The sequence below is a fragment of the Phoca vitulina genome, unplaced genomic scaffold (assembly GCF_004348235.1).
Source record: "Phoca vitulina isolate PV1807 unplaced genomic scaffold, GSC_HSeal_1.0 scaffold33, whole genome shotgun sequence".
NCBI classification, from domain to species: Eukaryota; Metazoa; Chordata; class Mammalia; order Carnivora; family Phocidae; genus Phoca; species Phoca vitulina.
The window spans coordinates 9,717,950-9,745,757 of NW_022589736.1; the positions used below are offsets into that span (position 1 = coordinate 9,717,950).

General features: G+C 39.9%; 1 protein-coding gene across 2 annotated transcripts in view; it reads left to right on the forward strand.

The window, feature by feature from the left end:
* The window catches only part of TAF3 (TATA-box binding protein associated factor 3), a 176,308-nt gene that overhangs the window by 121,384 nt on the left and 27,116 nt on the right, over positions 1 to 27,808 (forward strand). For both annotated transcript variants that reach the window (XR_004301950.1, XM_032425516.1), the window contains exons 3-4: positions 8,284 to 10,112; positions 20,488 to 20,570. Coding sequence is in view for 1 of the 2 variants with exons in the window: in XM_032425516.1 (XP_032281407.1) it covers positions 8,284 to 10,112; positions 20,488 to 20,570 (1,912 nt within the window). In the remaining variant the exon portion in view is untranslated. The remainder of the gene's footprint in view (positions 1 to 8,283; positions 10,113 to 20,487; positions 20,571 to 27,808) is intronic.

Below are 27,808 nucleotides of genomic sequence, written 5' to 3' on the forward strand. Positions count from 1 at the left end.
AAATGCTGGGTAGTGTTCCCAAGTGTCAGAAGGCTAGGATATGCCTTATGGAAAAAATACATGTGTTAGATCAGCTTCATTCAGGTGTGAATTACAGTGCTGCTGGCTGTAAAAAATGAGTTCAGTGTTAATGAATCAACAATGTATATTAAATGACATAAAACAAGGCTATGTATTGATCTGCTGACAAAAATACAGTGACAAGAGCCTCACAGGAACCTAACCTTATATTTCCCCTGGGAGCAGCAGTTCAGTTTCTGCTAATTTAGTGTTCACAGCACCTTTGGAGAAAGAACCACTGCAGATGACATGAGTCCATTGTACATGTGTATGTGAATACATGATTAACATGTTGCTGTGTAGCGAGCCACCCCAAAATTGAGCGGTTTAGAATAATAGCAACTGTTCATTAGCTCCCAAGTCTGTGGGTTGGTATTTGGGGTTGGCTCAGCTGTGCAGTTGTTTTGCTGGATGTGGCTGGCCTGGGTTGTACACTTGCAATCAGCTGGTCATTGATGGCCTCACTTGTGTCTGCTGATTTGGCTGGGGCTCTAAGGCATGCACTTCTCATCCAGCAAGCTAACCTTGGCTCATTCATGTGGGGGTGGTTCCAAGTTTCCCATGAGCAGCAAGAGGGCAAGCCTCAGTATACGAGTCGTTTTCAAACCTCTGCTTATGTCTCATTTGCCAACTCGGACCCACTGGCCAAGGCAAGTAGGCTCCCCCTCTTGATGAGGAGTCCATTGAAAAGGCATTGATGTAGAGAGGGGAAGAATTTATCTTCTGTTTTTATACTCTCATTTATTAAGCACTTGGCTGGATTCTTTACATACTTTGTCTTATTGTTACTCAGAAGCCAAAGAGGTAGTACTTTCTGTTAACCCTAATTGGCGTGAAAGGAAATTGAAGTTCAGAAAGATGAAGTAACTACAAAGCCAGTCATTGGCAAAGGCAGGTCGCACATGTCTGAATGATTGCAAAGTTTTTACTCTTTCTCTACTATTGGCCTTCTGATAGACAAATGGCTAATTTGCCTAATTTGTTTGGTCCTGGGGGAAAAAAAAACAGCAGTAAGATTAGTTTCATCAATATAGGAAAGAAAAACCTGCCATTGTTTGCCTTGGAAAAGGAACCGTCACTATTATAGTATAGTGTGCGTGGTCTTACTGTGAGTTTGAGGAAGTCAGGGCAGCAGTGATGTGCAAATGTGTGGTGCTTGATTTGCACGAAGGGCCTACATCCTTGGTATGGAATCTTAGTTGTAATAGAATTTATTCCGAAATACTTAAAGGAAGTTGATTAAAATATTAGAGATATTGACGTTGTCTGACGAGATCTTGTATTTATTTCTTTTAAAAAAAAAATCCACAATATTACCATAGCTAGGCCCTATTATGCTATTGTAATCATAGTTGAACCAAGAAGGGTGATTAATGATAGCAATTTATTGTACCTGAGGAGGAGAGAAAATAGGAGATGTTGTCGTTATCATAAATCATATCATAAATAACCAAAAAGAAGCACTCAGAATGCTTGTGTGGTGTCAGCAGCCAGCCCCTTCAGGCCCGTTAGCCCAGGATGTAGCCATAGAAACCCCAAAGTCATATTGTTATCTTAGTCTTGCTGCAGTTATGTGATACAACAGCATTAACATATAGATTAGGCCATTTATAATACTAGGTGTCATTTCAGGTTGGCTTGCTTATATAGCATTTTAGTTTTTTATTGTGCAGAATGTTAGGGAAATAGTGCTTTTTTACAGGTCAGTGTGTGTATAAGTATTTATAACACATCATCTTCACTCTGCTATTAATTTATTGTGTTATTGATTGGTTGTACCATATGAATTGTCACTGCCTAATTGTCTTGTCTTTGCTAGTAATTTCATTTTTTTAAGTAAATAGGTTTATTTAAAAAATACCTACCCACTTACACACACTGAGTTGTGTGTTAAGGGTCTAATTTCTGTTACATTATAGACAGCACAATTTGAAAAATATTTTATGAGGGGATGTAGATGGGATTTAAAAAAATTTTTTAGCCTCATTTGGAACTAAAAATAAAATGTTGCTGTGGATTGTTTTTGTAGCGCTACTCTTCCTGTCTTTCCCAGGCATCCAGTGTCCGCTCACCATTTTCCAGCTGCCCCAGACCCCTACTCACCCAGCATCTTACCCGAACGAGCCTCCGCCCCCCTGCCCCCGGCAGTACCCTGTGCTCTAAACCCTCTTTGTCCCCAGTGTTCCATCAGGTTACTTCAGTTATGTTCCAGTTTCTCAGTCTCCTTACCTCAAAAAGTAGGGGAGAGTCATTCATTCATTAGCTTTACAGCCTCAAAAATATTTTGGCAGCCTCATTTATCTAAGACGTAAACGAAGTGGTCAGAATGCCAAGCACTGTTGTGTGTAGTCCATGAAATATTTAGGGGCAGACATAGCTCTGTCCTGCCCTTTAGATCATCCCACATATACGGTCGACTATGTGTGGAGATGGCCCCAATTAAAAAGATCCTCAACTCTTACAAGTAGGAAGTCATATGTCAATACTGAGGTTTTGCAGATGAGAAAACTTCGATGTGGGAGAGTCAGCGGGCGGTGCGAGGTGGACTCATGGCACTGGTAACAGATGCCACACGTAGTTTCAGTCTGGACTCCCCTCCGTCCTCATCTCCCTGGATGGGGCTGTATGTGGACCTTATACCGATCCCTGCCACAGCACTTGAGCTGATGGCCACAAAATGTGGTTGATTCTTAAGGATGGGAAATCATGTCCTATTTGACTTCATACAGGATGGAACAGAGTGCTTGCCACAGGGATATTCAGAAGACACCCAGTTGACGAGGTGAATGAATGAGTAATAGCAAGAGTGAGTCCCTTCAAGGAACTGGCGACAATAGTATCCAGATAGACAGAAAGGTGTTTTTTGAAAAAATACGCATTTTAAACAAACCTTTTCATATTAATAAAAGAGGAATCTATTATAAAAACAGCAGGATGCATAAACTAAGAAGAAAATAGGTAAGTTTGTGTCATAATTGCTAGAAATTTCTGTACGTGTATTTCTAAAAAAAATCAAGATTTTTTAGTTTTAGAAATCGCAAGAAATCTAGTTTTAAATACATTTAATTTTTGGTGAAATACGTACAGATAGCATTTTATTGTCCCTATATTTAAAGTTTAGAAATGCAAGTATAGTTTCTGCCTATTTTGAGATCATGCCACTAAATTTTAAAGTTGCATACATCTGTGTAGTTAATGAGATAAAAAGCTTTCAATGCCATATGAAAACAATTTCCTTTTTTTCCCCTAATGTCCATGAGCTTTTTAGATTATAGTGTTTCTTTAAAGGCATTTATTGTTCTACTTAAAAAGATATTTTGTTCTGAGTCAATATTTATAGTAGCTTGGAATTAACCTATTAAAAACCCTTGCGGTGTGTTCAGGCCTTATTGCCTTGTTTTGTCTTTTGTTCGAGAAGTTTGGTAAAGAAGCATGTTTTTCTCATTACTCCTCTGGGAAAGGTAGCAAGTGTGGATTATTTATTTGTGTCATTAATGAAGAAAAATTGGAGTGGAGTTTGTAGTGACTCGCCTACCTGCATCAACATCTGTGAAAGTTTTAAAAAGATGGACGTTACCATGGACGCATCTTATTTCTGGTCCGTAAGTAGAAGGGAACTTGACCACTGTTCTGCAGTCAGTCACACACTGAAGGAAAATGCTGATTTGGTGAAACTGGGTGAAGGGTATTCATGAGTTCTTTGTAATGTTCTTAGAACTTTTCTGTAAGTTTGAAATTATTTCAAATTAAAAAGTTAAAAAATCATTTTACAATCACATGTTGACCTGGAATCATTGATTGTTTAAATGAGAAGACACCTGAGAGATCATCTCTATCTCCTTCTTTTTCTATACCTTATGATGAGATATGGAATTTGCTACCAGTTAAGTGTCTCTTTTAAATTGTATTTCTGACCATGGTGATAAATTTGCGCTGAGTCATTCACATTATTTACCATCATTTCCTTTTTTTGACAAATGAGAAAGCATACCACGTATGCAAAACTCTGGCAGAATGAAAAGTTACTTTTTAATATGGTGGGTTTTCCTTAGATTGAATTATAGCACTTATGTAATTTATAATTATAGATTGAGTAGATTATAGATTGAATTATAGCATGTGTGTGTGTGTGTGTGTGTGTGTGTGTGTGTACACTTTAGTGAATTTATATGAAGAACAAGGTTGTTGATAGCGGGCATGAGCCTTTACCAGAGACTTGACATTTTTTTGAAAATAAAGTTTCCCCTACTGCTTTAAGTGTGGTTCTTCGTATGTCTCTTTTCTTATTGTCATTATCTTTTTTTCTCCTAGAAGTGTAGGAGTTTTATCATAATTTATGGTATTCTTTGAAGAATGACAGTACTAATGATCAGTTATAACAGATATCACAGTTTTGAATAAATTCTCACACAAAGGATAATCAAATCAAAAGTCTTATCACCATTAACATTAGCCAAATTTTAACACAAGCAGAATAGAAAGTCCCAGTTTTGTTAATAATTCCTTACCATACCTTTAGGAGCATGAACAGTAACACTTGCCCAGAAGTAGCTTCCCTTACTAAAGTATCTGTTCTCCTTAAAAATTGTCCCCAGCAGCTCTGGACTGCTTTCATTGCAGGATAGAGTTATTAGGCCAGATGGGGAGGAGGTGATATCCACTTGACCTAAATGCTAACTTAGGACTCAATGCTGTTATGTGGGATTTGAGAGAATTGGGTTTTTTTGTTTTTTGTTTTTTATCTTCTCAAAAAGGATTGCAGGGTTAACTTTATAATGTATATCTTTGTTATTGACCAGTATTATTATTTAGTAGTTTGAATATTGAACTCTAATTCGTTGTTCTAGCTCAAAAAAACAAAGAACAGGCCTTTCATCTGGAGGACCTATAACTAACTCTCTTTCTGTTGGTCCTGGGAGTTCCCTTTCTAGGGATTGCTTCCATTAGAGTAATCCCTCTGCCCTCCCAGGGCATCCACCTAAGGCCCTCTCTGGGGGACTCACCCTCCCAGAGCTGATCTAGATCCAGATGCACCTCCAGAGTTAGGAGAGCAAGGCATGCTTTAACATATTCTAAAGGCCCTGCTAAGCTGAACCTTCCTCTTTCTGCTTTGGCATCGTTGGGATTTATGAACTTCTGTCAGGTAGAAGGAGGTTATTTGGAATTTAGAAATAAAATGGTAATAAGTACTCTAAAATTTTTTATTCTTTCGCTTGGAGAATATCCTAAAGCTCTCTTCTTTCCAATTTTTTCATGTTTGCCTATTAGCAGTTAAGCAGATTTGAGGTCTGTCTTGTCATTCTGATGAAGACAGGGTTGGAAGGGGCTGTTCAATTTTTCTGAATAGAGTAGATCTAGGACAGGGATCTGAAAACTTTTCTGTAAAAGGCCAGTTAGTAAATATTCTAGACTTACTTGTTGCTTATATAACCAGAGTACGGTAGAGCCCAAAGCGGGAGCGTGGCTATTTCTAGTTGCTACGAAAAAGTGTCACGGAAGAGGGAACTCATGATTGGAGGCTAAGGAGAGATAGTCGCCAAAGTGTCAGGGGGGCAGAGCCCTCCAGAGGCTCCAGAGGCACAGAAGCGTGTCCTAGGGGAACTGCAAATCAGTCCGCATGGCTGAAAGGCAGTGTGCTCAGGGCGCAGTGAAAAGTGAGGTGAATTACAGATCAGATGATGGAGCACCATATAGGTGGTGCTGGGGAAATTGGGTTAATTTTACATTTTAGAATACTGGTTTTCAACCTGTTTTAGCCTCACAGCAAAAGCTTTTGTGGAAGGCCAGCAGGTAAAATAGATAACATTAGGGGTAACCATTCCACTTAATAGAGAATAGGGGACCCAGTCTGCACTGTGCGTTGCCTCCAAAGGGGTCCCTCAGGCTCCAGGGAACTCCTTTGGCAAAGTAGTGCCATAGGGACCCATGAAAGGTTCTTGAGACTGGGAGTCACACACTTGGATTTGTGGTTTCAGAAGATCGGTGTAAGGCAATAGGAAAGATGGGAGCTGGAGGCAGAGAGACTAGTTAGAAGTACGGAGGGATGGGGTGGCTCGGTGACAGACACTGGGGAGGGTATGTGCTACGGTGAGCACTGGGAATTGTGTAAGACTGTTGAATCACAGACCTGTACCTCTGAAACAAATACTACATTATATGTTAAAAAGAAAAGAAGAAGAAGATAGCAGGAAGGGAAGAATGAAGGGAAATCGGAGGGGGAGACGAACCATGAGAGACGATGGACTCTGAAAAACAAACTGAGGGTTCTAGAGGGGAGGGGGGTGGGGGGATGGGTTAGCCTGGTGATGGGTATTAAAGAGGGCACGTTCTGCATGGAGCACTGGGTGTTATATGCAAACAATGAATCATGGAACACTGCATCAAAAATTAATGATGTAATGTATGGTGACTAACATAACATAATAAAAAAAAAAAGTACGGAGCAGAGGTGCTGAGGATTCGAACAAACAGTAGTAGCGATGGAGAGAACGCGTTATGGGAAATGCATTAGAAAACTGTGTTCACGATGTGGAAATGGAGAAACAAAGGAAAGAAGGAGTCTGCAATGATGTTTCTACTTAGGTGCCTGGATGGGTGATAGTGTCGTTCTCAAGTCATGCTAACTAACAGTCCATATGTCTCAAATTTGTCTTGTGCTAGTCATCATTAACTGTTCGCCCAACTGTGTGTCTAGGGCTTGAACTAATTAATAATCATCTTCCTTCTCTACTTCTTTATTTCTCTTAATGACTGCATTGCTCACTCACCAGGGCTCAGAGCCTTGAGATGGTGCTTGACTCCTTTCTCCCCTCTTAGACCTAATCATGTATTAGATTCTGTTCATTCTATCTTTAAAATCTCATCTACCTCTATTGCTTCCTTTTGTTACCACTCTTCTAATTCAGACCCTGTTGTCACTAACCTACATCATTTCAGTAACCCCTAACTTGTCACCTCTCCATTATTATGTTACCTCCCATCCATCGTGTATGTTCCTGCCAGAAGAATTTGCTAACATATACCCTGTGATTTTTCTTCCTTGTCTAAAAATCTTCACCAGGTCCAAACTACCAGTAGAATAAAGATCATTCTCTCTGGAATTCAAAGCTTCTAGGGCCTGGATGCAACCTTAGTAGGCTTGCTTTGTACTATTCCCCATCTTACACCCTGCTTGCCAGACGAATTATTCCCCGGCCTCCTATATTCTACCTCCATCTCTTCGCCATCTGTTCCTTCATCCTGTACTTCACCATTCCTAGTCTCTAGATATCCAAAGCACTACCTAATTAGTGAAATCTTCCTTAGATCTTTAATATTGCAGTAATCTTTCTGCTTTGAACTGCCCTAGCTCTTTATCTGTCTTATGGTGCTAATCACTTTCTGTGTGCTATACACATACACTTTGTCCCCATGCTAAACTGTAACATGCTTCGTTAATATGTGTAGAAAGAAATAATGTGATCTTAAAGCAACTCAGTCAAGTAGGTGGGCCAGTAACATTAGCTCCTTTTGAAAGGTCAGGAAACAGGCTGCAGGGGTTAAGAGATTGCCCAAGGCTTGTTGCTCCGTGGTGCCAGAATGCTAGCGGAAACACCATCTCTGTAATGCCAAAGCCAATATGTTTGTCACCCACCACTCTTTTCTCTCAGAGTGGCTGACGTCAAGCAAACAGAACAGAACACGTAGTAGTATATGAATCGTATCCAGGTTGAAGGCTTGCATTTTCTAAACTCCAAGAATTAACATTTGTTATAAGAGTCCTAAAAAATGTATGCTTTTTTGTCATTTCTGAGGTAGTAGTCATATAATAACCCACCTCTTGATCTTTAGAGGTATGTGGCGGGGGGCGGGGGGTGTGCACACGTATGCCCAGCTGTACACAAGAAGAAGAAGGAAGAGAAAGACAGTATTTAGTCAGGTTAGGAAAATAATTAAGGAAGCGGGAGACAAACAGGAAATACTTAGACTCCAGATCCTGAAAGTAGGGCCAAACCACTTGAAAAGAAAATAATCAGTCTGGATATCTGCTGTCCCTGATTGCCACTCTTCAGAGAACGATGGCGGGCAAGTTTGGAAGATCCTTGAGGATCTACCACTTTACTTACCCTCTAAACACTGTCAATAAATTCCTGTCTTTCCTAGAAATCACGTTTGAAGCATTGCTGTTATTTGTTAGGACTTTCTAAATATTCCACTAACAGCTCTTTTCTTTTCCTTTCCCAGAAGAAGAAGAAGAGCAGGTGCCCACTGATGGTGGTACGTCTGCAGAAGCCATGCAGGTTCCACTGGAAGAGGATGATGAACTGGAGGAGGAGGAAATTATTAATGATGAGAATTTCTTGGGTAAGAGACCATTGGATAGTCCCGAAGCTGAAGAAATGCCTGCCATCAAGCGACCACGGCTATTAAGCACTAAAGGGGACACCCTGGACGTAGTGGTATTGGAAGCGCGAGAACCCCTCAGCTCAATAAATACCCAAAAGATTCCGCCAATGCTCTCTCCGGTCCACGTACAGGACAGTACAGACTTGGTCCCTCCGTCACCCGAGCCACCGATGTTAGCTCCAGTTGCAAAGTCACAAATGCCAATCACAAAACCATTAGAAACAAAGTCATTTACACCGAAAACAAAGACTAAAACTAGTTCTCCGGGGCAGAAGACTAAATCACCTAAAACTGCTCAGTCACCAGCAATGGTCGGAAGTCCTATTCGGTCACCAAAAACTGTATCCAAAGAGAAGAAATCTCCTGGACGCTCTAAGAGCCCCAAAAGCCCCAAGAGTCCCAAGGTGATGACTCATATTCCCCAAGCACCTGTCAGACCGGAAACACCAAATAGGACTCCTTCAGCTATGATAAGTGAAAAACTTAGTAAAGAGACCATTCAGGTAAAACAGATACAGACCCCGCCAGATCCTGGGAAACTCAACAATGAGAATCAGCCAAAGAAGGCTGTCGTGACGGATAAAACGATCGATGACTCTATCAATGCCGTGATTGCACGGGCTTGCGCCGAACGAGAGCCAGACCCTTTCGAGTTTTCTTCTGGATCGGAATCCGAAGGAGACATTTTTACCAGCCCTAAGAGGATTTCAGGTTCAGAATGCACTACTCCAAAAGCTTCCACCTCCTCCAACAATTTCACTAAGTCAGGATCCACTCCTCTGCCTCTTTCAGGCGGAACTTCAAGTTCTGACAATTCGTGGACAATGGATGCATCCATTGATGAGGTTGTGCGGAAAGCAAAAATGGGAGCCCCTCCAACTATGCCTCCCGGCTTTCCCTACATCTCTTCTCCTTCGGTCTCTCCTCCCACCCCTGAACCTCTGCACAAGGTGTATGAGGAGAAAACCAAGCTGCCTTCATCTGTGGAAGTCAAAAAGAAGTTGAAAAAGGAACTGAAGACCAAAATGAAGAAGAAGGAGAAGCAGAGAGATAAGGAGAGGGAAAGAGACAAAAGCAAGGAGAAGAGTAAAGAGAAGGACAAAGGGAAAGAAAAAGAGAAAGAGAAGGAGAGCAGCAAGGAAACCAAGTACCCCTGGAAGGAATTCCTTAAAGACGAAGAGCCAGATCCCTATAAGTTTAAAATAAAAGAATTTGAGGATGTCGATCCAAAAGTGAGATTGAAAGATGGAATAGTTAGGAAGGAGAGAGAGAAGCATAAAGATAAGAAGAAAGACAGAGACCGAGGCAGAAGGGATAAAGATAAGAGAGACCGGGAGAAGGTTAAAGAGAAGGGGCGGGAGGAGAGGCCCAGAGCGGCCCCTGGGCCCCTGGTGCTGCCCCCGAAGGACGCGCCGCTGCCCTTGTTCAGCCCCGTGGCGGCCACCAGGGTCCCTGCCGTGTTGCCCGCTCTGTCGTCGGTGCTCCCTGAAAAACTGTTCGAAGAAAAAGAGAAGCCCAAGGAGAAAGAAAGGAAAAAGGACAAAAAGGAGAAGAAGAAAAAGAAGGAGAAAGAGAAAGAGAAGGAGAAGAAAGACAAGGAAAGGGAGAGAGAAAAGAGGGAGAGAGAGAAGAGAGAAAAAGAAAAGGACAAGCACAGGCATGAAAAAGTAAGCACCTTGCTGTGTCCAGTGCTGTCCAGACCCAGTCGGGCTGAAAAATGCAGGTAGACAAAGCCCGTGGTCCTGTCTGTGTTCTGGATGTGCACTGCCCGTAAGGAAACGGGAAGATACTTGTAATGTGGTGATGAGGTTTAATTTTAATTCTAAGACCCACAGACTTGTAATCAAGCCCCCTCCGTGCTAAAAAACATTACAAATTCATAGCCCAAGAGGAATCTAATCGCAGACCGTAAACCCTCTAGTAAGCAGACAGACTAACTAGTCTCTAGCAGTTTAAAAACACCTGTCACCTTAAACTGTAAATAATATTTGTGTAATTATCAAGTGTACGACACACTGCTTTGTGCCCAAATTATTAGATACCCCAAAAAAGACAGCATCTATTTTACTCAGGGTGTGCAGAACTGTGGCACTATTTTCAGAGGACAGCTAGGCCTGTGGAGTCCCTCCTGGAGGATTCGTGTCCCTTTTTGGTGAGCCGTGTCTGTAAGTGTTTAAGGTTATGACTGTCTCCTCCTTTCTGTAGCGTCTCTTATCCTTCTATTTTCTGCTTTAATAAGATTAGGACATGTTTCCGAGTATCTAGGCTCATCGGGCTGCCTGGCCGGTGGGCAGAAAATAATTCCAAGTATTTTACAATGTAAGTAAATCAGGCTCCCATAGAGTCAGCCAAGGAAACTGATCTATATCCCGCAGTTTTGTAGAAACGGGGACCCCAAGCCTTGGGGCCCAGGATGTGACCTCTGCTTTTATGGCTTTGCTCTTCTGTTCATGGTTCCTTGGATTACAGTGGTCGACAAGTTGGTTTGAACATTTCTTTTAAACTTTCTGAAAAAGTGTCTAAGTATTCATAGTGTCATACACACAAATTCTCAGAGACCCTTTCCCTGCCCTTCTAGAAGCAACCTTCTTGGAGGTTGGCCGGAAAATAACACACAGTCATTTTTTTTCCACATAATAAAATAAGATGTATTTGACACACGGTGGATCTATAACCAGTACTTTTGCAGTATTTCAAATTTTAGACTTACCTAGAAAACTTAGTTTGGCTGACAAGCAGTAATGGCAACTCTCACATTTTTCTGCCTAACTTTATGCTTTTTCTGTCCCCCTTGGCTGTTCCAAAATATAACAAAGTAGAATGGAAATCCTGATATTAGTAACTAAACATCCGCAAGTTAACAAGACACAGAACTCCAGCTCTTGTTTCCATTTTAAAAATCATCTTACTCTTCTGTTATGTTTATGTGGCACCTGGCACTTCCACGTACCTTATTTTCTCCTTCTAATACACCTGTGCCTGAGGTCCAGCAGGTACTGTTACCAACATTTGTGGATGAGGAAGTGAGTGTGAGAGGGTGACTTGTCCAAGATCAAGGTCACACAACCAGCAAAAGCCAGGTCACTGACACGGAGATACTCTTCACGGTTTCGAACCATTGACTGCTGGAGATCGTGCCCGGCAGCAGTTATCACTTCCCCATCATACACCTACCACCTTGGCCGCCGAGCCTTCAGTAGATCAAACAGGGTACTGTTGCTTTCATCACCATCTTAACTTAGGAGAGCCAATGGGTTTGTTTCAACAGCCATTATGAATTTGAGTAAAGCCCATCAGATTAGATTTGTAACAGCAGTCCTCACCTTTCTGCAGCTTCTACCTGGCTTTGGGAAAGAAAAGTTCCTCAGACCACCTCGGTTGGAGGTAAAGGCTCAGTTCCGAGTTGCTAGATTACACCTAACAGAAGAATACAAGTCCTTGTATCACGTCTCATGGGTTATGGCTCAGATGAATGACAAAAGATAAAAATTTATAAAAGTTGGCTATCTTATAAGGTCTTCAAAAAGAATAAACAGTATTGTCTCTAGAATTAAACCTGAGTTCACATCCTGACTTTTTTTAGCTGTATGACACTGGGCAAATTACTTTAGTGAGTAATGAATGAGATTACATCTGAGACGTGCTCGGTACTGTATTTGGCACGTAAGTAAATGCCCAGTCAATGCAGATCATGCTGAGGATGGAGGCAAGTGTTATTATTTCATTTTGAATCAACCGTAACATGTAGAAACCTAGAGTCTGCTACTTCATTAGACTGGACTAGCTAACTTAGGTATGACAGAAGGCGTCAGCTATGCTTAGCAGTTTTGAAAAATTATTTCTCTTTCCTTGGCATTCTTTTAAAGTTTAGCTCTTTATGGAGAGAGGAGAGGATAAAGGCCAGTGCAGCCTATGCAGATGCCACTGACAAGGTGTAGAAATTGAGATATTAACGTAAACCTTGACTTCTCCTCTTTCAACTCTCCACTTACTCCTCCCCAAGGATCAAGCCATATGAGTAAATGAAAGTATACCTGAAATTGGGGTACATAGGGCTTCAGAAGTCCCTTACATATCCGCAAATCAAAATAAGGTACATCTTAGCTGCCCCGAGAAAATGTCTTTTGTCACAAAAATGAGGGCCATGGTGTCCTTCTTCCTTCTCATCCTGACCAGCTCACAGGAGCAATTCTCACAGACATTGACCCAGACCAGTGAGCAAGGGCAGTGTTTTAATGAAAAAAAAATCTCCCCATATTTATTTAACCTGCCTATGAAGTTTTTACCAGCCACACCCACATTCATCAATACAAGAACGAAAAAGGTACCATTAGTTAGATGGGGATCTGCATGGTATGTTGAAGGAGCCCTGGGCTCTGGAATCCAGCAAATCTGAGTTAGGATCCAGGGCATTTTTTTTAGTTTCTTTACTCCTTAGGCACGCCATCTTTAAAGTAGGGATATGGTGACACTCACTGAAAAGTAGGAAACACTAATAATTAATATTTATTGAGTAATTACTATATGCTAAACACCATGTAAACACTATGTGTAAGTTTAATTTCTTACCACAACTCTGTAAGGTAGATACTGTAATTGTATCACTTTAAGATGAGAAACTGAGGCTTGGAGAAATTAATAATGTTGCCCACAATCACACACCTTGGAAGTGATTGAACAGGAGCCACGATTTCAACCCAGGCTGTCAGGTGCTATCATTGATGTTTCTTAACCACTACCCTTGCCTACATTAAATAAAAATGGATTAATTGAAATAACGTATGCAAGGCACCTGGCTTAGTAGGTGCATCATCAGGAGGAAAAATCATTTTTCTGGTAGTGGTAATAATCCACAGTGTAGTGACTTATGCACAATTTGTGGTCCCCTTTCTGTGCAATAATATGCACTAGTCAAGGTTAGGAGTCTGATCTTTTAAATAGAAGCAAACTAACTTTTTATGGACAACATACTAAGAGCAATTATGCTGAGCAGTCGCAAACGTGACATGATAGATTGAGTAGCGAGAAACCTAGCAGTACCTTTCAGATCAGTTACAATTTCCCATTTGTGCTTGTGTCAGTCGGTGTATGTACCACGTGACTTAATTTATCAACGGTGGGTTTATGAAGTTTAGATGAATGTTACAGGACTACTTTAATTCAAATTGACTCAATATTTTAAGTGATTTTTGGAAGGAGGATTGCTGTGAAAAAATTAAATAAGAAAATGTCTCATTATTTGTTAGTGGAATTGAACAGTTAGTTGTCCATATAACCCAATACAGGACGTAAACCAAAATCTACCTGTCAGATTTGGAGATGTGTTTTCATGCTCTTGAGTACAATCTGAGAAGGCGTGGTAGAGTGTCATCTCAAAAATGATGATGTCACAACCTGCGAAGAAATAGGCCCAGTGCTGGCCCAGGAAGATCATGGGCTTTGGCAATCTGACTGACCTGGATCTGAATTCCAGCTCTGCCACTTCCTAGTTTTTCACCAGCCTCTTCGTACCTCTCTGACCCTCTGCTCCCTTCCGTCTGTCTCCTTCTTCCCATTCAGTACTGGGAAGAGACAGCATCATCATAAAGTATGGGTTACCTCTGCTTTAAAAGAATAGTTTCATACCTTCTCCAAGAATAGTTTGGCTTATAGAGGTCTTCTCTTCTACCTTCTCATGGAAAACTCGAAGTGAAGACCAGTTGGTGTCATTTAAGATGACTCTCCAGAGTTTCCTTACAACTAACCAATTATATTGATGATCAGCCCACAGATAATTGAGATTTGCTTGTGATAGAAAGGTCTTAAATTCTATAAAGGATTCCCCAATTTTTATCCTATTGATTGATGAATGTTATTTTGAACTAACATCCGCTATTGGATGAACTAACCCGGATAGTAAATGATAGTAGCAGCTGCTGCTTAGTGAGTGCATACAGGCACCAGACCTGGCCAGAATTCGATTAATTAATCCTCCCCAACAGCTCGGAGGGTTTGGTGCTGTTGCCGCTGTTTTGAGTTGAAAAACTCCAGAGAAAGGTCAAGTAGCTTGCTGTAGCTGGTGGGTGGAGGAGCTGGGACTGGCCGCAGGTCTCTCTTAGTGAAGCCTGTGTTCTTTGTCACCCAAAATGGCCTTCTCAGCCAGTCACCTCAGACAGAGCTGATAAGAGGATAAACACGGATTCACACTCGGGAGTAAGGTGAACATCATGATTTTAGAAAATGGTAGTCCCTGAAGAGACCTTAGAGAGCTCCTCTTCAGCTGCCATATTTCAAAGAACGGACAATGGCAGTCCTCTGCACTTTAATGACTTAAGTTATCAGAACAATTAAAATGTTTCACGTTTCATTAATCTACCCCAAATCCCTTTGCATTTGTCCTCAAATAATCTTTTATTGAACTTAAACAGTTTGTTCTTTAGAGAATGACAGATAGTTGTACTGGTTTGTGCCTTTAACAAAAGGTTGTCATTGTTTTCCTGTCTGTTTGGAGTAAAATACTCTCATTTCCAGTCTTTTCTCATCAGCTCTCATAATTAATTAGTGAAATGAAGGGTTTTCAGTCAATACAATAGCCTGGTAAAAAGTGGGAGATACTCTCTTCCTGTTTTTTGTAACTGTTCCAAGAGGAAACCAGTAACTTAACGTTTACAAACACGAGTGTGTTTGAATTTGTAGACATTTACCAGGGGCCATCTTCAAGTCTCTATGTGAATGAACTTGAGCACTTAGTGAAAGCCTGCATTCTGTTTCACTTGCCCTTGCTGGATTCCACTTGTCATACTTGACCACACCGTAGAACTTCTTCTGTCTTTTTAATGTCTTAAACAGTTTATCAGTTTTTAGACTATGTTTCTAAATTGAATTAATGTAAAGACCTTAATTGCTAAGAAAGACAACAGGGTACTCACTGGTCATCATAATTCCGCATCCAAAATGTTAGCTTATTAAACTTAGCTCTTCATCAGTACTATTTCTGGGGTATTTTGATGACCCATTAGCATAGTTGGGAATCTGAACTAGCATTCACTGAACTTGCTGCCACCCTATCTAGCACACATTTTTTTTTTTTAATGAAAGAAGTTTAACATTAAAAAAATAGAAAATAAAAACTTGGCCAGATTATATTGACAAAGCTGCCCATTACCTTTGCAGAAAGTCCCTGTCAGAAGATAAACTTTAAAGCTGGAATGCATGAAAGAGTTCCAAGATAGAATTTAAATTTAAACTGATTCTTTATAGATAAGCTTTTTAAAAATCCACCTCTTTGCTTCAAGTCAGGATTTTAAAAATAAATTTCCCCTTTAAATCTCTTGAGCGATTTTCATTTTTTGCAAGGCCGCACTGCTGGTGTCCTGGAAAAATGGAGAGTTAGAGCTTTATCAGTTGGTGCCCTGAGGTATGTGGCAAAGAAGCTAAATCCTTGAAGATTAGCAAAAAAAATGCAGCACATGGCAATAAGGGGCTTATATGACTACTAGTATTAGTTCAGGTGAAAGCAGTATTGCTTATACATAAAACTGGACAAATCCACTGACAATGTATTTTTAGTTAGCTACAAAGGAGTCTTCTATTACTGGACTTTGCTCTTTGGTGGATTGGGAAGCTTAGTAATCCACTGTAAATGCTCTGCGCGCCCCAATTCTCAGCTCACTCTCAAGTGCAGTGCTTTTATTTTAACCCTTAGAAGCTCATGTTGTCCCCAGAGTTTGGCTTCATGCCATTAAAAGATGGCCTTAGTCATATGGGTTAAGTAATTCAAATAATTGTCAGTTAGTTTATTGACTTCTGGGAAAGACACATGAGAAATCACTTTGTGAATGCAGGACATGTTTTTGTTTTTATTTTAGTAGGCGTTTGGATAAAGTTAATGTAAATGGAAGTCTGGTAAGAAATTTTAGTTTAGAGATGGTGTTTTCTGTATCTGTATTATTAGCATCCTCATTAATCTTTTTTTTATACTTGCTTGAATATTATCTTTAGGTTAAATCCTATTTAGCTTCTTTAAGAATGAAACTAAGGTTTTAAGTGTTTGTAGGGAAGGTTACAGTCCTGGTTTGCCTAGGACAGTCCCAGTTTACACACTTTTGTGGTGTAAATAGCTCCCACTTTCACTCTCAAAGGTGTCTCTGGATAATATGGTCACCCTAATTTTACCCTAAGGTAAAATTTGGAGCTGAGGTAACGGGTTCTGAAGCATTCATTAATTCCACAAGTTTACGAAATATCTTTTGTCTTCAGGGCACATCCACATACCATTTTTAATTGGACTTACAAAATGTATCTCAATTTTTGTTTGCTTATTTTTTTACATATTGTATCATTTAACTTTTTAAAATAGTAGGACATAAATAAACCATGTCTTGATTCTTTTATCCTGATGAGGTACTCAAGAGGATATCAAAACCCCAGCCAGTTTAGTTGAATGGAGGTGAGGCCAAAGTCAATCACTATTTCCATATGAACTAGTGAGCCTTACATAGAGAAAAAGTATTTTACAACCAACACTAGGGGCACGTGAGTCCTCAGTCGGTTAAGAATCCGACTCTTGATTTTGGCTCAGGTCATGATCTCAGGGTCGTGAGATTGAGCCTCATGTCGGGCTCTGCGCTGGGCATGGAGCCTACTTAAGACTCTCTCTCTCTCCTTCTCCCTCTGCCCCTCACCTCTGCTGCCCCCCTCTCTCGGCCTCTCTAAAAAACAACAACAACCAACCCTAGCCATCTCACAAATATATGTCATTTATCATAAAAGACATTTACACAGAAAGTGACTAAACAGCTCCACGTAAGACCCCAGCATTACCAGAACAAAGGACTCAGCAGCATGGTAGAGGTGAGGGTGAATTTAGTGTCATGAGACCTACAGGTAGATCATTTACTTACTTAACTTTTTCACTCTGGGCAAACCACTTAATCTTTCTGGTCCCCAATACTTGGGGATGATAATACCTTCCACACCCAACTTAGCACAGAGTTCAAAGAGCAAATTGGATCATGTATATGGAACACACTTTGTGCTATGCAAGTGTGAGTTATAATTATTGTGTAATGTGGTAATAGAAATGAAGCAAATGACGATGAGAAGCATAATAATAGTAAAGATATTTTTCAAGGTAAAGCAGCTTTATTTTTAAATAAAGCTTAAAAAAAGGTTAAGTGCTTTAATAATAGTATTGCAGGCTGAAGGAATGTGGAATATTACTCATCATTTATGACCATATGGCCCTAAAGTTTTTTAGAATTAAAAAAATATAGGAACTTTATGTAATTTTCCATTCTCTGAAACAAAACAACTGAATCCAATCCTAGTTTTGCTGTTTGTGTGACCTTAGAACAGAAAAAGGAAAAGGAAAAATGATTGCTTCATATATGATCAGTTTCCCTGTAAAACAGAAACCCTAATGCCTACCCCACATGTTTGTTAAAAAACCTATATGAGAACATCTGAAAAATATCCAACCAGAGTGCCTGGCACGTAGTAAGTTGTTTAAAATGTTTGTTTGTTTTGGATATATTTGTCTGTTCTCCCACAGATAATACAGAAAGGTGAGAAAAATAGAGAAATCTTAATAGTTTACAAAATAGACCAAACCATTGGTTTTCAGATTTGGTTAGATCTGGAACTCTCTGTTAAAAAAGGAATGGGGGGAAGTGGATGCAAACCCTAGCTAGTTGTCCATGGGTCTTGCTCTAACCACACCCCAGTGGCCCCTGGTCCCCTAGGGCCTTAAGGAGAACCACTGGACATACTGTCCAAAGAACTGGGCAAATGGAGGAGACATGTGCCAAAAGTGAGAACATTTGGAGGAGCAGGTTTTTGTGGGGAAGTTGATAAGTTAAAGTTTAGATGTGGTGAGATGAAACACAGGAAATTGTGTTCAAAATGTTCAGTAGGCAATATTCTATTTTGGTCTTAGCTTCAATCAGTGCTAGTCTAGAGACGGAGATTTTGAAGACATGATATATTGTAAAAACCTTCGATTAAAACCATGAACATGGATGAGCTCACTGAAGAAAGTGTCAAGGGACAAGGGGAGGGGGCCAAATAAGATCAGGCAAAGGCAGAGGACCTAGTAGAGGAGAAGGAAGGAGTATGATAAGATCCCCAGTGGAAAATATACCAAGATGTCAGGAAACGATTGGTGTCTGAGAGTGGTTTCAGTGACCTGCTTGGGGGAGAAAGTAGATTGGAGTGGGTTGAGGAATGAGTAAGTGAAGAAGGAGACAAAGATGTGAGACTGAAAAATATAAGAGGTTGTCAGGGAGAGGCTGAAGGGCAGGCAGGTTTTTTAAGATCGTTGAGCACATTTAAAAGCTAGCGGAAAATTGTGGAACTGCGAAGTTGAAGATGCCTATGGGAGAAGGAAGTTTCCTCAAGATACCAGAGGAGACGGACTCTAGTATAGTTGTTGATGCAGAGAAGTCTGTAGGTCTGTAGGGGCTGAAGAAGCTCTCCTGCCTGGTGGCCTCAGTGTTTATTTCCTGTGGAGCCTGAGGGGCAAAAGAGGAAAGGAAATCACGGGAGACAGGTCTGGAAAGAGGTAAGGGTTTGAAATCCTCACTTCAGATACCTTCTTTCACTGCACTTAGGATATGTCAGCCCCCGTGATAGGCCCTGCGAAGCAGCAATAAGCAAAACCGATATGGTCTCTGCCCTCACCTCGCTGAGCTGTAATCCAAATAAACAGCATTGAAGGCATAGGCAGAACTCAAGGTTCTGATGGTAGACTTTTATGTGGTCTTGAAAATTTCCTTTGGAATTACACGGTGCCCTTGAGGATGATTTCAGATTGGTCCTGGACAGATGGCGAAATAACCAAGAGGCAGGGAGTTGAGGGTGCTTGAATTGTTAACTCTGTAAGTATTCGAGTGCCTCCTGCGTGCAGGCACTGTTCAAGAGAATGGTCGAAACCACAGGTCTTGATGTGACGATGGATTTAAAAAAAAAAAAAAAAAACCCCAGGGAGATAGTTAAAAACGTATGAAAAAATAGTAAATTTGATCGATGTGCAATACAGTAATTAGACGATTGAGTATTATGTTATAGATTCATTCCCCTTTAGAACTACCACACTGTCCTGTTAGGATTTAATTCTTGGACTTGAAATGTGTAAGTCAGTGGTTTGCAACTAGTTATCACAGGGACTAGCAGGGTACTGTTGGCAGGTGGCAGGACCCCAAGACAAGGGATGTTGAACAGCTCACAGTGCCTCCACCATTCCGTTCAACGAAGAACTGTCCCACCAAAAATCCCAAACACCTGTGGAAAAACTCTGATATAGATGATAATGTGAGCTACAGAGCTTTTGTTCAGTTTGTTCATTCAAAACATCATACCATAGGATCTTCACACCAACACGTGTGAAGACCCCCTTTAAAATCACCCTTGATTTGTGTGTTCCCTTTCTGACCGTTGGCTCAAATATTTGTGAAGATCTTCAGCCTATTCAGCAGCTATCGCCTTCACTACAAATCCTTCTAAAAACCTCTGTTTTTTCTTTTACAGTATTTCAGATCTGTTGACCACTAGCCAAAAAAACAGCAGTTTAATGCTGCAATTATACTTGGTATTACTGTTTTCTTGTATGGTAATGCAAACTTAGGATGAGTTTCATGTTTTTCAAGTTCCATAAAGAGATACATTTTATCTTATAGATGCAGATATCACTGCATTTTTTTTCTATTTACTTGAAGTCTGGCAATTATTTAAATGTTCCCCAAATGTTCACCAGACTAGATGAGTTTTTGTGTAAAAATGCTAACAATAAAATCCAAGAAATTAACCAGAACTAAGAAAATGCAGAAATATTTCCCATCACTTACATGAAATAATTCAAGTTTGTAGAATTTCTCATGAAGCCAGAGAGCCTGCAATTTTTGAGAAACAGAATCAAAATAACCCTGATTGTCCTTGCAACTCACATTTTAGCCACATTTGAGGCTTAAACTGGCTTATCAGGCTCGTGGAGATGAGGAAGTAGGGGAAGAGGTAGGAGGAATTTTGTTGAAAATGCATTTAACTCTAATGTAATAACTTCAACAGATCAAAGTGGAGCCAGTTGTCCCAGCCCCAAGTCCGGTTATTCCCCGATTGACTCTCAGAGTTGGTGCTGGCCAAGACAAGATGTAAGTAGAAACGTTTTCAATTAGAGTGAAATAAACTGAACTTAACCTTCTCTGCTCTTTCCTAATGGGTTTAGAACTCTAACCTCTTCCAGGTACAAACATGGAGGGTCAAGCTTTACTTTGGGAATTCTTCATTTTCAAATTGTATCGGTTTCTTCCTCAGAGGAAATGCTTATTGCTTTATTTGACATACAGGATCCCTTCTTTCTTGTTCTCTGTCTGTTTTTTAAAGACATGACACTGTGTCTGCGTAATTCTTAAGGTCCTGGTTATCTGAAAAGGAAGAAACTATATATTGAGTGAACTAACTGCCATATTCCGCCCAGGTGGGTGCAGTGTTATACCTTCTCAAGTATGTCTTCTCTACCCACCATGACAAAGAACAGAGATTCTCATGGTTTTATTCTGAAATAAATATACCTGTATATTCCAAAATAAGTATGCCTATAAATGAATTTATACCTGAAAACAAAGATACTGCCCAAGGCTTGGTGAAACAGTATATAATAGTAGCAACTGAAGTCTTAATTACCAGCTCATTTGCTTGTTTGCTGAAGAGAAGACTAGAAATGTGAACCTCGTGTTCACTGTCCGTCTTAATTTTCACAGAATCACAGCCCACCCTTCTTTTAAAGTAAATTAGTCGGCTTTGTTTCTTTTATTCATTTTTGGGATATGAATTAAATACTCTTACATGATTTTAATAAGGTGGTAAAACATTTATTTTTGTAAATTATGTTAAAAATCATTCTTCTTGTTGTAAAAATCATACTGTTTATCATTTAAATGAATTCCACAAGCTAGAAGTACTAGTTTACACCTTATTTTTCACCAGTAAGCCTGAAAATGGATTCATTTACATTGCACACAATCAAAGATTGTGTAGAAAATGGGCTTCCAGGGCATTGAATTTTCATTCAGTTTTTAGCCATAATAATGAAAGCAGGAGCCATGCACTTACATAGTGGGTAGAGTAGACAACAGAAAATATGCTTTGTGTTCTCAGTGGTTCATTCCATCTTAAAAGTTTGTATTTTATGCTGTTGCTTGTGTGAATTCCAAACATAACGCAATGAAAAGGCCCAATATCATTATGAGGAATGATGTTGTACAGGCAAACATGGTCTTCCAGGAAAATGTATGTGCTTCTGAAGAGTGAAAGAAGAAGAAGAAAATCCAGATAGTTCATCCTTTTCTCACCTAAATTATCCACATAATTTCCACATTGCTCTTTTTGGTTATATCAATAGAAACCTAGACAGTGGGTGGTAGTGTTACTGACAAGCTTAGACAGTGTTAACAAAAATACTGTAGATTCAGCTCTTCTTTAACCAGATGCTGGTTTACCCCATGCCCTCTATTTTACCTACAAAAATGTGAATAATGTCCTCCTCTGTCAACCAGTAGAAGGCTGATTACCAGGGAGACCCAGCCAGAGTAACTATTGATATTATCTTTTTGGAAATTCTGTACTTGGGCTCATTCCTCTCACGGGAAGATATTCTTATATATCATTCAACAAATACTTTTCTCTTATTAGTTCACATTTATGACTATTTTCTCAGTAACTCATCATTACTTAATCTTTACTTCCACAAAAGAGTTTGGTTTGCTTGGGGCGCTTGGGTGGCTCAGTCATTAAGCGTCTGCCTTCGGCTCAGGTCATGATCCCAGGGTCCTGGGATCGAGCCCCGCATCAGGCTCCCTACTCAGCCAGGAGCCTGCTTCTCCCTCTCCCGCTCCCCCTGCTTGTGTTCCCTCTCTAGCTGTCTCTCTCTGTGTGTCAAATAAATAAATAAAATCTAAAAAAAAAAAAAAATTTGACTTGTTCATTCCCTTTAGAGAAATAAGGTCCGTGAAAAGACTTTGATGATAATATTCCTCTCATCCACCCTTAAGCATCTTTCATTCATTCTCTTGACTATTTTTCTCCTCTCAACAAATCACCTAAGATCCTGGGAAACGTGAGAAATAGATCCTGTTATCCTGGAACAGACTGTCCAGTATTAGGGAAACTATAATACTCAGACACTGTAGACAAATTGCCTGTGAGAGTATAACGTTATATAATATGTGAACTTCCAAACATTTAGGTAAATAACCCCCATGTTATATGAATCATTAATCACTTGGCCAAAGTCAGACACAAGGGAATACTTATAATAAACAAAGGAATAAATTAAGTGAAATAGATTACATTTTAAATTAAAATAAGAGAAAAAACAGGCCCAAGTCACATAGTAATAGGATTTTATGTAAAATATATCTTAATCAGTAAAGAGCTTTTTAAAAAAAAATCTAAATCAAAGATCAGCACACTATGGCCCCTGAGCCAAAATCTATCCCACTGCCAGTTTTTGGATGGCTCTGAAGCCAACAATGGTTGAAAAAAATTCAAAGAAGAATATTTTATGATGACACATGTAAATTATATGAAATTAAAAGTAATCTCTTATTGTTATAGCATAAGGATACATGGCTTATTCCATGGCAGTAATAATGGAAAAGAGGCGGAAGATTCATATAAATGTGCCTTTACTTAGTTTGTACACACTTGGGGCTACAGTACTCTTTTGAAGTGAAATTAATGAGCAGAGATTCAGAAAGGGGGCTCTGAATAGTCCGGGCGAAGGGTTTGTTTATTGCTGAAGAACAGGCAGAGGATAGTCTTTTGAAATTATGGGAAAAAGGAAAAAGCTTTACAGGGTTCAAATTATACCCTCTCATTGGAAGATCTTTAAGACAATATTTAGTTTCTAAATTTTCCTAAATAAAGAAGGTCTTCTGCCCTTGATCCGGGAAAGTACTTTGAGGTTAGACTATTTCCTCTGTTCTTGATGTTGTTCCCCATAGCAAGACAGAGACACCTTGTTTTTGCCTTCATTTAACATGCCTGGAATCTGTATTCTAAAGGGTCTGTGGGGAGTCCAGTGCCTCCAGCAGATAAGCGTTAGAATTCAAGATGACTTTGCAAGGACCTCAGATTCCTTTGACATGTCCCCCAGGAATGGGTCTCCAGAGTTGCTCTTAGTCAGTAATGAAGATGAAACCAGAACAGTAACCCTGAAATTGTAATCCCCGCCCCTATAAAGTTCGTGAGCAGTACGAGTGGGAAGCACATTTAAGTAAACTGCAAATACCTCAGCTTGGCCTAACTGTCAAGTAGGTCTCAGCTTGCCCAGGAACAGCTTTGCACCTGTGTTGATGAGGATCATGATGTCACACTTGTACTTGGTGACAAAGAGCAGGGTGAGTAGAGTGTATGTAGATGGGCAAGGGGCAGCACAGCGTGGCCATCTTACTTGTCATCCCGGTCTTTACCGTGGACTGAGTTAGTTTATGTTGAGCAAATTAGGAAGAGTGAGCTAACTTATGGCATTCATTTATCCCTTCATTTCTATGAAGAAAATAGAGCAAAGTCATGTGATGGGAGTATCTTGGGAGCTGGGACTGTTAAGACCAGCAGGAAGGACAGGGCAGAACAGGGCCTGCAGCTCTTCTAAGTTTAAATGTGTGTGGCTCCATGTTTAAAGCTCAAAATTCTGTTAAAGGAGCTTCTCATTAAAAGGAAAAATAATTTTAAATATTGGTAAAGTCTTAATAAATCAATAAATGTTGGTAATGTATTAAGAAAAAGATTAAATGTATATAAAGATTGGGGTGGATAATAGCGGCAGGTATGGGATTAGGCAAACACCCCCCCCCCCCCCCCCCCCCCCCCCCCCCCCCCCCCCCCACCCCCCCCCCCCCCCCCCCCCCCCCGCCTTGCATTTCTCAGATGCCTCTTCCTTGCTGCCCTCTGCCAGTGCTGGGGAGGAAGTCTCTGTCTTTTTTGCCCTTCTCCTTGAGTGGAGCTTTCTTCCCTGGTGAATCCCCCACCCGTCTGTCAGCTCTATTATTCCGGGTGGTCGATGGGGGTTACTGTGTTGGAGAAATTGTACACTGGTCCCTTTGCCCTCAGGACACTGGTGCCCTTATGCAGTGAGCTCACCAGAGAAGGGATAATTACTTGAGCTCCACCCCTCAGACATCCAGTAACGGTTGGTCATTTTTTCCAATTACTCTCTGATAGTATATTTGATCAAGTGACACGGAATCATTTATGATGCCTTTCAGAGAACAATATTATTATCAATGATAATTCTAAATTTTCTTTTGACAGATTACAGTAGCTTGTCTTTTTATAGATGTAACCCCTTTCCCAAAATATGCAAATTATACTGAGATATTTTTCAGTGACCAGTTTACTGCTGGCAATTATAGTTTTCTTTTTACCAGCGTTTTGGTTTCCACTGTCAACACAGCCCTGAGTGTTTTCAGATTCCTTATGATTCAGGGAACTCTTTCATTGATCAGACCTCTCTTAGCAAAGGTGCTGAAAATTGGATGCTTTCCTTTTTGTGTAAATAATTAGGTTTTTTGTTGCAAAACTGCAGTTTACGGAACTTAGTTATTTCTGGGAGGGGGCTTTTTAATAGTTGGAATTTCTAAATCATATGTACTATGAAAATGGGAGCTAAAAGTTTGCTCATTAATCTTTAAAAACATAAAGGGTTTAATCTTTAAAAAGAAGATATTTATAGATATTTATTGTCTTTTTATGATCCAAACTTTCCTCAGTAATGCTTTTTGACAGTACAGCTAGAAAGAAGTAGAGAACAATCATGAGCAATTACAGGAATAATCATTTAAAATATCTTTAAAGAAAATAAGCATTTCACATTTTAAAATGTAGCCAGGTTTAGCCGAAAGAATTTAACAGGGTGAAATGTGTGTTGTGGTTTTTATTGATAAGTTCTTTAGAGAAATAATAGCAACTGATTTTTATCCTACTTTCTGCATTTTCCCTCTTTATGTGAAACGTTGTTTATTCATATATAATTCTTTTCCAGTCTAAACAAATTTATGGCAGCTTAGAGAGAGTACAATAAAGTTATTAGAAAAAAGGAATAGGAAATAACATCAACAAGAGGAAAAAGAAACGAATGATCGCACATCAGGTAGGATTATGGCTTCCTAGCAAGGAGGGCAAACAGTGAAATACAGTTTTGAAAGGGAAGGTACCTCTGAGTTTCTCAGGAGAGAACAAGTTTTTCAAGGCACCAAATTTAAAACTTTATTTCCATAGGGAACCAGCTGACAAACCCATGTCTTCCATAGCAGCTTTTATAGCAGATACAAAGACAATTTTTGTTTATTTCTTGTAGCGATCTCTAATCCCATTTTATAGCATAGTAGTAACACGCTCAGTGAAGACGAGTCTGTAAAGAATCTTCTCATCTCTAGTTGGAACACTTGTGTTTTCTTTTTGTGTTAATCAAGACTCTTAGTTTCAAGTAACAGAAACCCAAATCAAACTAGCTGAAAGGGACAAAGTAAAAGAGGTTTCTTTGACTTCAGGTGAGGCGGTATCCAGGGTTCAAAACAGTATCATTAGGATCCTGCTCACTTTCTTTGACTCCGTTGTGCCATCGTATGGTGGCGACCATGGTCCAAGTCACCCAAGGCTGGGATGGTTCCTAGTGCTCTGCACGCCTGGTTCCCCAGCGCCTGTGGTTGCGGAGACACCGACGGAAGGGACAATGGTAGTCACAGAAGGAAAGAAGGACTCTCTTACTAAAGGATGAGGGGCAGGCAGAAACGACTGATCACGTTTTATTTAAGGAAAGGCAGTCATATTTCATATTTTTATAGAAGCATGCTGAGGAGGCCGAGCAAAACTTGTTGGTTTAAAAAATGATCCTTTAGGGCGCCTAGGTGGCTCAGTCGGCTAAGCGTCTGCCTTCAGCTCAGGTCATGATCCGGGGTTCTGGGATCGAGTCCCGCATCGGGCTCCCTGCTCTCTCCCTCTCCCTCTGCCTGCCGCTCCCCCTGCTTATGTGCATGCATGCGCACACGCTCGCTTGCTTGCTCTCACAAAAATAAATAAATAAAATCTTTTAAAAAAATAAAAAATGACCCTTTAGAAGTAAAGCTCAGGAACATTTCAGAGTCAGACTTAGAAGGCCTTTTGCTTTTCTATTTTTAATTTGTCTCCCTTCCAATAAAACTGTCTGCTTTTGATTAAAAGAAAAAAAAAGATTGAAACATGTTGATAGTTTTGTTTTGCTCTGGATAGCTTGTCACTGAGACTAAAACATTTCATAGGTATTTTGCCTATATTAGAAGCCAAATGATAGGAACAAGGACCCCCCCCAAAAAAAATCCTAAGAATAACTATATTTTAAAATGTATGGCAAATGACTTATTTGTAATGCTAGTGACAAATGGTAACATTACAAATGATGTTCCCTAGCGGCTGAACAGTTGCTGTATACATTATCCTTGCTACCTTATTAAGTACTTATAAATTCAACAGACCCAAGCCCTTATGTCTCAGCTGCAATTCTGAGGGGAAGCAGGTAGTTAAAATTTTTCCTATTCAGGTCTTTGGCCTTTTTCTGACTTTCACAGACAAGGAGTTCTTGGCCTCCATCTCTGACTCTCTCATTGTTACTGACCTAAACTGATGATGAAATCTCCAAGTTTAATTTCCTACCCTGGCATGTTGTAGTTTGTTCATTAACACCAAACATGCAGTATGTGTAAGGAAAAAAATAGCATGCTGTCCGGAAAACTGGCTTTAGGTTTGGGGAAATGCTTTTACTACACAGTAAAACAAGTGGAAAGATTATAATCAAAGCATTTCCATCTTACTTGTAAACAATTATAGCCGTTCTTACACGGATGCCACATTAGATGACTTGGGGAAATTTACTGGATTCCATTCTAATGCAATTAGAGCTAATTTTGTTCTTTAAATGAATAAAAGGTCAGCTAGTAAATCTAGCTTATCTTGAGTCCAGACTTCAATAAATTGTTTTATTTAATTTGTTGTAAAAGATCTTATCCTTAATGGGTCTAGGTCTTATTAGTTCACTTAGGTTTTAAAATATTTATGACCACCTTTTTAGATATGATTTGAATGATAGTTGGAAAGTTTCTCTCTGCAGTGTTATCAAGGCCCAAGATCACTAATTGAGTGAATATAGGAAGGTACTTAAGATTTGTTATCTAGAAAAAGCTGATGTGAACTTCCAGAATTTAAATGTTCTTTAACCTGTGACAGGCAGAGATAATTTAGCTATATCATGGTAACCTTTTGGATACTGTTGGACTATAATTTTCCCTACAGATCAAACTACTCACACTTCCAGTGTTTAAAAAGAATACGTACCTGCTGACGGAAACATGGAGGC